This window comes from Bactrocera neohumeralis, chromosome 5, assembly GCF_024586455.1.
Source record: "Bactrocera neohumeralis isolate Rockhampton chromosome 5, APGP_CSIRO_Bneo_wtdbg2-racon-allhic-juicebox.fasta_v2, whole genome shotgun sequence".
Classification (NCBI taxonomy): Eukaryota; Metazoa; Arthropoda; class Insecta; order Diptera; family Tephritidae; genus Bactrocera; species Bactrocera neohumeralis.
The window spans coordinates 27,528,076-27,541,727 of NC_065922.1; the positions used below are offsets into that span (position 1 = coordinate 27,528,076).

Below are 13,652 nucleotides of genomic sequence, written 5' to 3' on the forward strand. Positions count from 1 at the left end.
CCCCATATAACTGCAAGCCTTTTGTACCTGAAGGTACTTCGCTGGCTTTAACACTTGCAAGTTGTAAGAGTATGAAATGTTCGGTTATACCCGAACTTAGCTCTTTCTTATTTGCTTTGAACTTAAATTTATACTTAAAGACCGATTTCACTGCAGACTGGCATAGAAACTAAAGCTTTGGGACCAATATATGGTTACCCCTTAAGGCTTTTGCTAAATTTTTAGGTAATTCTATGGTGTTAAATTGAAACAGCAAATGAAAATTTAAAACCGTTTTTGAATTTGTATTAGAAAATTACTTTTAAATCGGGCAACGTAGAGCACAGGTATATACTTCTTTGCATCCATTAGCCGATATTGCGTTCAGGCTGAAGTGGTTTTTATGACACGTATTCTAAGTCTAAAACCCCACTGATACATCTTTTTAGGATCCGCATAGTTGGCCTATCCTTTGATACTTTAAGTATATATCGTCTACTCAAATCATTAAACCGTTTGACAATGCTTTTACCAGAGGGTCTCTCCAATAAATCCGTTGTCTGTCCATTATAGTTTTATTGCAAGGGATTTTTATATAAAGAGTCTACCCCTCTCCTTAAAATAGTTCCGACTTTTGTTCGAGCAATACTTTTTTCACTTTTTTAGAATAAGTCACTTAATAATAATAATCATATTTTAGATTTTTTTTTTATAAAATAAAATCTTTAATACAAGATTCGTTGCTGAGATCTCAAAGAATTTTTAGATGCAATTTAAATGAGTTGGGAATCGAAATAAAATGAGTATTAGTAAAATTTCTCTCTCGCTTTCCATTCTGTCTTTAGTCAGATTTATATTCGATTGAAAAAATATTTGTTTTTTCTTATTCATTACAGCCGTGATTCATACAAATACATTTACAAATATCTTTATAAGCATTGCATTAAGACTAACTTTAAGCATTTATTTATGTATTCTCACATGTGTTTTTTCTAATCTGTATTTTTCATGGATCTCTCAATTACAGGTCTCATTAAGCATATCCATTTTACTGTCACTGACTGTGTTCTTCTTGTTGTTGGCTGAAATTATTCCACCAACGTCGTTAGTTGTGCCACTTTTAGGGAAATTTGTGCTCTTCACAATGATACTGGACACGTTTAGGTGAGTTATAAAAGACTATATATTAGCATATATCCATTGAACATATTCTATACACTCGGTACACTGTCAGCAATCAACGTCAGATACATATATATTTTATTATTTTCTTATTCTTATCTTCTTCTTATATTAAATATAAATATAAAGAAATCCGTTCTATAAGTTGTTGAAAGTTACAGTAATCATTGAATTTTATAGAATTATGTATCTAATAAGCTCGTACGGTTGGAGTTATATCAAAACTATTATAATCCAACTTCAGGTTTGCATAAAATATGGAATATCAGAGTGGGACATTTAGGAGTATTTTATGATTATGCGAGTCGATTTCGGATCGTTCAAATTTTATAATTTAATATTTCTAATATTTTCTAATTAAGAATTACTTCTTTACTATCCAATACCATACCATACCAATCACTATTTTGTAATATTGTATTGGATTATTGGTAAAATAAACCATTGACATATTTGTCCTTAATTCCTGCCTCTAACTTGAGTTAACCTCCCTTACGTTCGTCATTCATCATCCATCTTTCAAATTCTTCGAATATTTAAACAAATTAAAATGGTCCAGCTTTAAATTTATCAGAGCCGACGGGTGAGCAAACAAATTTGGAGTGACACTTATCCTATAAATACAGACTCGTTAAAAGACCCATCATTCACCATTACTCCAGCTTAATCAATGGGACATTTCACAGCCCAACAACTCATAAAGGCCACTTAATAGTCCAAAGTTTTTCCCAATGAATTTCTTCTTTCTTGGGAAACCCTTAAATAAAATTTTTGGTCTTCAAATTGATTCAACTCTATTTTTCCTGCGAAGTGACACTTCTGTCAGTATGTAATTAATGTAGCCAAATCTGGTGAATACGGTGGTTGATCGATGGTATTCATTGCGTGCCACAATCGTGGCTCGATGCTATGGTGCATTATTATCGTATAAAATCCACGAATTGTTCTTTCTTCATTCCGGCCTTACTTCTTATTGACCGTTTGTTCCTCCGGAACAAATTCATAATGAACCAAACCATGAATATCGAAAAAAATTAACATCACCATGATTTTTGAGCGACTTTGGTTTGTTTTTTTTTTTTTGGTTTCGGTTTGCTTTTTCACTCCGTTCCGATGATTTTTGACTTGTTTGCATGTCAAACTCATATGCCTAAATCTCATAGGCAGATAAATAGTCTCCATTAACGTGGGATCGGCATTCGCACGATCAAGCATGTCCAAAGAGACATTTATACAGTACCCTTTTTGAAAAAAAAAACAATCAGGTGTATCAGAACAAAGTCGAGAAAGAACGCGTTTCATACCCAAAATATCCACCAAAATCATTCGAAAGGACTCTCGAAAAATGTCGGGCTCTCTTGGCATCTCTCTAACATTTTTTTTTTTGAAATATCCTTTATTCAGAAAATTTAAATTACAATTCCTTGGTACTTTTTTGTCACAATGTATGTAAGTTGGATCGACATTTTTCCGATGAAACCTCTAGTACATTGGTATCGTATAGAAAACTCTCTATCACACAGCTTGTCGCCCAATGGAAACAGAATTATGAAACCACTGTTGGAATAAAACACATTTTCTGCCACTAAATTGCTTTTAAGTTTCCAACACGTATTTTTCTTTTTTGTCACAACTTTTTTGTCACTTTCCAAGTTATTTGCTACCTTTTCCATATTCTCTAAACATTCGTGCACAAGTTTTGGCCAAACTTTTTTCCTGCTCATCGCGGAGTCCATATTTTTATGCAATTTTACCACCCATTCAGCCATTCAGCAAGTTATTTGTTATTGTCATGCTGACGGAAGCTGGCAGTTTTTCGGAAATGTTGGCGAATTTCTCAAATTTCGCGAAAAATGCAATGACTTTGGCGTTTTGCCCGACGGCCAACGGCAAACAACACCACAAACCATTGCCGAATTGGCGTTGGACAAGTTTGCGGTGTGAGGAAACTTCTTGTTGTTGGCACTATCGGCGTTGGCGTTTGCCTTGTTGTTGTTTTTGGCAGAGCTGTTGTTGCTGCCAAAACTATGAAAGAAATCGTCTTTTAACTTTTTTCATTACAAATAAACGCTTGGCAGCACTGTGCCACTGTGTGTGTAGAAAGCGAAATAAACAAGCGTCAATATTTCACTTCATATGTTTGTATTTTTGTATATATGTGTCTGTATTTGTGTGTGAAATTGTACGTTTCTCCATAAAATAAACTTACGGCAACACCTTTGGCAGCAATACAGTGCCAGCACAATATAGCAGCCAGTTCATACGTTATGAATTTTTCACACACACTCGCATACCTTCACAGCGTGTGACTGTGCCACATGCCACAAAAGCGTGAAGGTGAATAAAATCTGTTTTCAACATTCGGCTGCAGATTCCTGCATATACTATACATACATATGTACTATAGTAAATGAATTTTATAAAGTGCTGACACCAATTTCGAAATACGAATACATCGACCAAAGTGGTTCGATAAGTCGGTGAAACATAAAAACAGTACACTTCGGTATGTAGTACATGTTGTTCTTTTTACAATGGCTTATGCATTTAATTTGGATCATGCAAAGTTCCTTTCCAAGGCTAGAATAATACTTAGCGACCTATACGTTGTAAGTCCAGCACTCCATTAAGTATGAGTATGCTGTTATATAGTAGGCCATTGAGTCAATAGTCGCCCTACTCGGATTTATATCTCCGGCAATCTAGAAACCGGAGTTTCAGGTTCTATGTCGCAGAACCGATAATTTTCAAAAAGGGCTATGCCCATATTTAATAGGTGACGGTATAAGTTGCCAGTAGTGGCCGCAGTTTATTCCTGCAAACCTGTAATTAGCTGCCAGCATCTATCTCTATCTACTCTCAGCTCACTTATCGCATGGGTTCCTTTCGTAAGCTCGGTCAAAATGCAATAAATCGATATTTTGGAGATGTTCAATTCCATTTGCATGAATTTCAATGATGATTTCGGCTGAATCTGAATCATGAATTCACGCACAGTTTCGATGGAATTTCCGGTGATCATGGATTTTGATTGGCCCACATGTTGATCGGCATTTATGTTCTCACGACCACTTTGAATACGTTGAAACCACTCGTGCACTCTGCTACGGGATAGGCAATCATCTCCATAAACTTTTTTCATCAATTGAAACGTTTCGGTAAAAGTTTTACCAATTTTAAAACAAAATTCAATGTTGGCTCTTGGTTCGAAGCTCATTTTCGCCCCGATACCACAAACATACTGACACTTAAAACGCAATAACTTCACTTCCAATTAATGAAATATCATGAAATTCTAACGCACCAGTCGACATATACATAGATATCACCAGGGGGCGCTAGACTCAAATAGTCCTGCTTACTTTGGAAAGCTCCTTGTATACCGTATGATGGGAACATCTGCTATAAACATTGAATTTGTTGAAAAGAACCTTTTTGAATTTTTCGATAAAACGTCGATTTTTTTTTTTATTAAACGACTCGCATGAGATAATTTCTTAAGGTCTACTCCAAATACTTCATCACAAAATTATCATGGAATAGCACTTTTATAGCTAGACTCAGCCTTCACAAGGCACTTGTGTAAAATTCAGTCTGACAATTCTTTTGTCTGATATAACAGTTGTATTTCAAAAAATTTTAATGTAAAAGAAATTGCAAAAAGTGGTTACGTAGGTTGTATTTTATATTTTAGAATTTGGCAACCCTAAAGATTGACATTTTGGTATACATACTCAGAATGTTTTGTCATACGAGCGGTATTTGTGTTGTTCACGGTAACTTGAAATATTCATCTCAGACAAAAATTAAATTAAATAGCGAACATTTTCGCGTGATTCTTTTTTAACAGCTTCGACATGGAAAAACTCAGTAATAGTGTGTCGATGAAGTTAATTCGGACTCGCTCACTCCAAGACGAATTTCGTGAAGTTTTTCCAACATTGTTGATGTTCCGGAAGCTATTGCCCCGAATAACTTTTTATTCCCGTACGTTAAAAATAAACTAAAGAGTTAACGTTTTAGGATTGCTGAAGATAAAATTGGTTGATTCAGAGTGTAAATTGAAGTTGAGATGTTCTCCTCCCTGGTTTCGTCAATAGCATTTTTTGGATTCTCTTACCAATTCGAATTATAAAAAATATAGGTGGTCGATATTGTCCACACTCTACATACGAAATATTCTATTGCACTTTTATCTATTATTTAAATTACCATTCTCTTACCATTTATTCTCTTTTTATACTCTCGCAACAAAGTTGCTAAGGAGAGTATTATAGTTTTGTTCACATAACGGTTGTTTGTAAGTCTTAAAACTAAAAGAGTCAGATATAGGGTTATATATACCAAAGTGATCAGGGTGACGAGTAGAGTCGAAATCTGGATGTCTGTCTGTCCGTCCGTCCGTGCAAGCTGTAACTTGAGTAAAAAATTGAGATATCATGATGAAACTTGGTACACGTACTTCTTGGCTCCATAAGAAGGTTAAGTTCGAAGATGGGCAAAATCGGCCCACTGCCACGCCCACAAAATGGCGAAAACCGAAAACCTATAAAGTGTCATAACTAAGCCATAAATAAAGATATTAAAGTGAAATTTGGCACAAAGGATCGCATTAGGGAGGGGCATATTTGGACGTAATTTTTTTGGAAAAGTGGGCGTGGCCCCGCCCCCTACTAAGTTTTTTGTACATATCTCGGAAACTACTATAGCTGTGTCAACCAAACTCTATAGAGTCGTTTCCACGCTCACCTCCCATACAAAGGTTATGTTGAAAATCACTAAAAGTGCGTTAATCGACTAACAAAAAACGTCAGAAACACTAAATTTTACGGAAGAAATGGCAAAAAGAAGCTGCACCCAGGCTTTTTTTAAAAATTGAAAATGGGCGTGGCATCGCCCACTTATGGACCAAAAACCATATCTCAGGAACTCGCCCATCTCAATGAAATTCGGTATATAATATTTTCTTAACACCCTGATTACATGTACGAAATATGGGTGAAATCGATTCACAACCACGCCTTCTTCCAATATAACGCTATTTTGAATTCCATCTGATGCCTTCTCTGAATAATATATACATTAGGAACCAATGATGATAGCGGAATAAAACTTTACACATATACGGTATTTGAAAAGTATGTAAATGGCGGATAATGAAATCTCTATTATCACTTTACAATGCGAGAGTATAAAATGTTCGGTGACACCCGAACTTAGCCCTTCCTTACTTGTTTAATTTTATTTCAATTATTTTAGTTTTTTACAATCCATTTTTATATTCTCTAATTCCTTTATAATTTTTAACATATTTTAATTTAATTTCGGTTTTGTTCACCATTTTCAACTTACTTCTACATATGTATTTGTATATAGTATAAAAGTATTTATTTCATGTATTCGATCCCTATTAATAGTTTCACTCTTACTCTCACTCACTTCCGCTCGGTTAATTAACTTAATTTGCATTCAGTCAAAGCGCTCAAACCGTTCTCACTGTCCAGCAAATCCCATCTTATCAACGGAGCTTCATTTTAAGCGAATTGAAGCCACGATTTTAACGCGCTCATCAACACAACCGTCAGCGTTGTTGTTGCTCCACGCAACTACGTAGACAATATGCGGCCACCTGCGCATTGTAATCATTATGCTGTCGCTTTTTAGTGTCCGGCAAGTTGCCAGTGCCACAGCAGCTGCTGTTGTGGCATTATCCCAGCGGCATAATGACCGGTATGAAGTGTCAACGTCGCTGGAAATCCCACCAACAACTCATATTTTTCAACGCCCATCTGTAATTTCTCCTTTCCTTTGCATTTCATTCCTCTCTTGTCTCTGCGCGACCCTCTCTGTCGTCAGGTATCTCGCTTGCTTTCGCTGTAATAACCGGTACGAGTACGGTATATACGAGTATGTGCGCTGTGTTCGCATCCTAATTAAGGCGCGCCCAGTTGATAGCAATTTCACAGCGTAGTCGGGTATGAAATAATGTAAATTTGATATTTGCACTTTAATTATCTGCATGTTTCGGAGTTTGATTGTAGATTTCTGAGTGGAAAAAAGAAAGAAATGAGTCAGAACTATAATAATTATATGAAATATTATGAATTTATAATATACGAGTATGCTACACCAGTTTCTCCAGATATCAGACTGTTGCTTGTTGGTTATTCGAATGAAAAGAAAGAAAATATTTCACTGTTTCAAATAAAGAGAAGTTGTACGAATCGAAATCAATGTTCATTAATTTTTGGTATCTACACAGTATATTTTTTTACATAATCGTGGTTGATGTCCGATTTTTCTCATGTTTAAATATTGTTCGAATGGTGTAAATGTTACCCAGTAAGTTTATGCAAGTCGGAGAAGTAGTTTGAGAGATATACTACACCTAAATGAAGACGGAACCTTCTTTTTTCCCAAACCTTAAATTTATAGCGTTTTTAGTATATTTTGTGAACAATGCAATGCTTTCAAAAAATAACGGATGCGTTTTCTAAAGTGCATGTAGCGTTTATTGGAAAAAAGGTTGTAATTATAAAAAATAGATTTCTTTCGTAGTAGCTCACGTTTATTCAATACCTGCTCCAATCTATCGTCTGCTTCTATGTTTCGCATCATTTTCTTTATTCAGTACCCAATCATGTTTATTTTTGTCGTAAAGCATTTCAGCTCACTTCGCTTTTTATATCATTTTATGATTTAGGTTTTCTGTGAAGCACCTCAAAACCTCAAATCCATGAGCAGAGATGCGTCCATAAACGCCCTTTGAATAAAGGTTCGCCCTTTCCTTATTCAAACACTTGTCAAGGAGCTTAACCACACAAAAGTTGACTATTGTAGAAATATGACATTTTTCCCATCGCGGTTGGGGTTTGATTACAGTACTGCTGCATTTGAAACCAGATCTCTGAAGTTTTTCCCGTATTGTATTTAGAGATAAATGTAATGCCCTACTAAACTAAATTTTCCCTTAGACTGAGCAGTGATTTCTTCTCAAAAATGAGAAGAATAGCTGACTTGTCTTCTACATTTCCAGTTTCTCCATAGTGACCAGACCACTTCTCCACAAATGTACAAATCATATTTAAATACTTTTCATATTCCATTTGAGATTTTTGGATGCTTCGTTAGAAACTATGCTTCAAAACTGTTCGAATACCGAGCACTCATTTTTCTTATTTCACGACACGACGTGTCACAGTAAGAAGTTCGAATTGTACGCGTCAGTTGACCGTGAGTAATATAGTATGTCTAAGTTCGGGTGCAACCGAATATTTTATAATCTTGCAACTTGCAAGAATCGAAGTCGGGGAAATACTTTAAGGTGTAAAAGTCAGCCGGATGTTCGAAAATCCTGATATTAGTTATATAGGAGCTAAGCCAATTTTTCGTTCAAATTTAATTATTTTAGACGTAAAGATTCACTGTTATGAATAAAACACTCCCTCTTATTTTCATTGGGATAACTCAAATATTGGCCGATATGTACGGTATAAAGTCACCCCGAAGGTCGAAAATCTTAATTAAAATTAAGTATATGCCACGTAGTAAATTTTGTCGAAATCGGTCCCTCGGGTTCCGAGATTTGGGATTTCACATCGGCTCTCATAAAGTTCTCTTGCACCATCTCGACGGTAAAATTTAATGTTTCTGACGTATTTAGTTATTGAATTATGGCACTTTTAGTAGTTTTTAACAGAACCGTAATATGGGGAGTGAGTTGGGTTATCCTCTAATTTCATCTATTTTCACACTGTCGGTAGAAGTTCTTATAAGATTTGTACTAAGCAAATTTAGCTTTGTAACGGTAGTGGTTTAGAAGATATGTACATCAAACTTATTAGAAGGCGTGGCCACGCTCACTTTTTCAAGATTTTTTTACTCACCCTTTGCTACTGCGACCCCCCTTTGCCAAAAATGAGTTTATATCTTAATTTATTGCTTATTTCCGTTAATGGCGATTTGTGGGCGTGGCAGTGGTCCGATTACGCCCATCTACTAACTGGATTTTTTTTTGTACTTAGGAACCCACATATCAAGTTTCATCGAGATATGCCAATTTTACTCAAAACGGACGGACAGAAGACAATCAACCGAAATTTCTAGTCATCCTGATCATTTATACCCCTGTCAAGAAAGCATCGGGAATTTTTCATTTTCCCTCTCATCTCCCGCTTATATGGAATACAGATAAATTCTTTTTCCTAGTCGAGTAGAGTGATTTGTGGAATTTTTCAAAAATTTTTTAACGTATTCACCTGATTTAGGTCCGTGTGATTTCTGGCTATTAAGCAAACTCAAACGACCGCTCCGAGAAAACCGGAACAAATTCGACGCGAGAGCTGAAGTCCATGCCGGAAAGTGCCTATAAAAAATATTTTAACGATTGGAAGAAGCGTCGGCATATGTGCATCGCTTCAAATGGAAGTTACTTTGAAGGCGATAAAATAAATTTGGATGATGATTAAAAATTTTCGTTTTATTTATAAATTTCCGATACTTTCTTGACAGGGTGTATAGCCCTATATCTATTTCGTTTAGTTTTAGGTGATACATACAAGCGTTAGGTGAACAAAACTATAAAAATACTATATTGAGTGCGTGACAAAAGTTTCATAAAGCCTATTCAATTTCCTGACGACCTCCTTTACTTTTAAGCCAATTATTGTTTGTACAGACAGAGGATCAAACAGTTCGATATACATAGGTGGTTGTTTACTTATATTTATGTCGATAAAAATATCTCAAATATTTTAGAAAATTGTGCTTTTATAAATTTGGAATATCTTTTGAAACAATTGTGCCATAGGGGCTCTCAGTCTTGCAGAAGCATACTAGTAACGATAGCAAATTGGCTTTTAGAAAATCGTTCATCAAATTTCCTATACTTTTTTTATACACAAGGCAAACAAAATATGACGACTGAGCTCGTTTTGATAAATTTTAAATGTATTTAATTTTAATAGTGATTTTTAATACAAGAAGTATTCGAATATTATTTTCCTTATAAATATTAAAAGTTCCGGAACTCCATATAAAAATTACAAAACAAAGCATATAACGGCAGTGCTGTTGCATGTTTTACCAACCGGAAGCAAATTAATATAAACTGTTCCAAATCATGTATTCAATGTGAGACGAAATTATAAACATCCACAACTTTTACTTACTTTTTTACAGTTAACTTTTTGCCAAATACAATTTTTATGTGAAGCAATGTCATCGTACCTCTGGGATTTAAAAATCCGCTTTAAATTTCAATACGCTCACGGTTGCCACATTTTTGTCACTTTTTATTCTGACCTGTTTCAATTTATCTCAGTCGTCGATTAGCCACATTACCAGCGGATTGTTTAAATTTTTATTTCCCTCTGGCCAGTGCATGGACGACGTAAAAATTGATTGGGTTCTTAATTATTCAATACTCAAACTATCAAATAACAGTTAAAAATGTAACAAAAACACAGAGAACCCACACATTTTGAAAATAGTTTTTGTTTTGCTTGTATTGGAATTTCTACTTCAGGTGACTACGCTTTCAATATATCGTCACCTGAAATGCAAAATAACGTATCATCAAAAAATTCGAAATTGAGTGTCTTATTGATTACGATTCACTACTTCAAATTACATACATAATATTACATATGTCCAACATTTTCAGGTTCTGCCCTCAGATATAAACCAGTTTTAACCAATATTAAATTTTTTTTTTACTCATGTTCCATTTTATTTCGGTTTTCATTCATGCCACTGTAAAATTCCGAAAATGTTGTTACGTTATTTTGCATTTCAGGTGACGATATGTATGTATATATTTATGCGGGTTATATATGTATATATAACTACATACTGTATTTCTTTCGAAATGATGATACCAAACCGCTGTCGACCAAAAAAAAATCATTGGGTAACCAGTTAATACATGTAAGGATGGCCTACATTTGGGTGCAACCGAAGATTATATATTTTCCGAGTATGTAACGGATTTTTCCACAAGAGAGCTATATTTTTTTTTAAATAAAACAAAAACGGTTTGGGATATCAAGGAAATTTTTTATTCCTGTGAAAGCATATTCGATGCCATTATGTATGGAACTCGATTTCTTTTGTGTGCAAGTGTTGCAGAAGTCCAGACGATGAACCCAATTTTCGCCTGTTTTAAAGCATAAATCGCCCGATACTACTGTATTTGCACGCTCGATATTCGTACGAAGTTCACCAATCGTCCCTGGCTTGTCGGCATAGGCCATAGACTTGACATAGCGGCACAGGAAATAGCCCAACAGCGTCAAAGCGCACGATCGAGGCGGCCATTTCCTGAAATAACATGTTCGCCAATCTTGATTTTCAATTCATATTGTCCAATTCGGCTCAAAACTATTCGGTTATCATTGAGCGGTAGCGATTCCCATTCACAGTAACGTCGGCCCATAAACCGCACCAAACCGCAATTTTTTCGAGATGCAATGGTTACTCATGGAGTTCGTGTGGATTGCTGCCTGAACAATTACACATATTTTACTTATTCACGAAGACATTCAGCTAGAAATGAGCCTCATCGCGGAAGATGATATTTCGTTGAAAATCTGGATCTGGTGGTCAAGCGGCTTCAGTTCTTGCGTCAATTTCATCTTATAAGAATGTAGGCCAAGATCTTTTCGCAAAAATCGCCACAACAACGGCACAGAGATGACCAACGCCTGAGAACGACATGTGAGGGACTGATTTGCGTCTTCCTTATTTCATGCGCTAGTTGCAACAATATTCTTGACAATACGGCACTTCTTTGGCTCACTGGCACTCAAATTTTCCACTAGACTCTCAATAGTTGAACTGACATATGACGATCATAAATTACACGGAGCGCTCTTAAAGTTTGAAGACACTGGCTCCAAATTTCGGTATTGAATTTTAATAATTTTGGACTCGTTGTTGGATCGTATATCTTTCCATCATGAAATGGCAAACCTTACTGAAGAGAAAAGTCAAAATAGCGGGAAAAAATATGGCGTTATTTGCTGTCACTATCGGTCTACTTTTGTAGAGTCAAAACTGCAAATCTTTAATATCGCCTCCTAGGCTCCTTTTCCAATCCAATCCATAAGAAACGTTGAGACCCACTGCTATATATCAAACTTCACATGAACATAAAAAATGTGTGCCAACCTAGGAAAAGAAAAATTATCGATTCGATTTGCGCACCTTTAAATGGACCAGTCCGAGTCAAATTTGATCAGTTATAAAAGTAGGTGGTTTTACATCCATTACTAATTTTCAATTGATCTCTTATTCCTGATGAGTTTATGTGTTATAAATAATGGTAAAGTGAACAAAACGATTATACTTTGTAGCAACATGTTGCGAGAGTATAGAATTACTAAACGAGAAAGTAAAAACGTATGTTGAGTAGAGCTATTAGATTTATAGCAGAACAGAAAACACATTACAAACATACATATGTACATATGTATGAGCATAGAGTCAATATTGTTAAACCGAATTTAGGAAATAAAATATTAAAATTAAATAAAAATCAACACGACAGTTTCCGATTTGAACATTTATTTAAAATCTTACTTTTTTTATTTATAAACATATTTATGCTTTTGAATGATTTTTTTGAGAAAACCAGGATTTCTAAAAATAGCTTATTTTTTTTGTTAAAATAAATTTATTTATATTTATCACCGATCACAATTATAACTGTATGTTTGAAATATATACATATGAATCACCCTGTACTCGTATCTGATAGTCTATAGTCAATTACAGCTTTACAGATTTGAAATGCAATTGAAAATATTAATAGTATATATGTATTTACACATACAACCATTAATAAACCGCTTTACCGATGTGTCTTTGCGTGGAAATGAGTTTTTCTGGTGTGTCCTTTGCTTTGAATCGTGAAAGAGTGCATGCCAGCACCACGCAGTAATTTCCGTTACATGCAAAGCGCAAAAAATTCATCTCAAGCACAGTGTGTCATCAATTTCCTCCAAAATAATTTATAAACAAGTATATTACACGCTTAGCTCTATCTATTGACCGCCCTATGCGCTCACAAACATATTTACCATACATACGTACATATATACGTATATGTGCAATTTTTTCATACATATTTATGGTTTTTCTATCTCTCTGCAATTTGTAATGCTTTCCGGTGTGCCACATTGGACGCAACGCCGCTCGATCTCGAACATTCACCATCCGCAATGTCCACATGTCCTGCAACACCATGGATTGCACAACTAATACCGCAAACTCACTCCTGGGTGTCACCCTGTAGTATATGTGTCACGGTCGTGGTGCTCAACATACACTTCCGCTCGCCGCAGACACATACGATGGCGCCCTGGGTGCGAACGGTGTTCATCAATCAACTGCCTCGCTTTTTGGTCATACGGCGACCACTCTACCCTATTAGTGAGATGATGTGAGTACGAAACAAATACACATACAAAAATTCAATTAAATAACTCAAT

At 35.4% G+C, this 13,652-nt stretch overlaps 1 protein-coding gene across 1 annotated transcript in view; it reads left to right on the plus strand.

Annotated features, from left to right (window-relative positions):
• LOC126758843 (acetylcholine receptor subunit alpha-like) overlaps window positions 1–13,652 on the plus strand; it is a 350,795-nt gene that overhangs the window by 326,175 nt on the left and 10,968 nt on the right. The window contains exons 7-8 of the mRNA XM_050473246.1: window positions 1,007–1,143; window positions 13,457–13,603. Of these exons, the coding sequence (XP_050329203.1) occupies window positions 1,007–1,143; window positions 13,457–13,603 (284 nt within the window). The remainder of the gene's footprint in view (window positions 1–1,006; window positions 1,144–13,456; window positions 13,604–13,652) is intronic.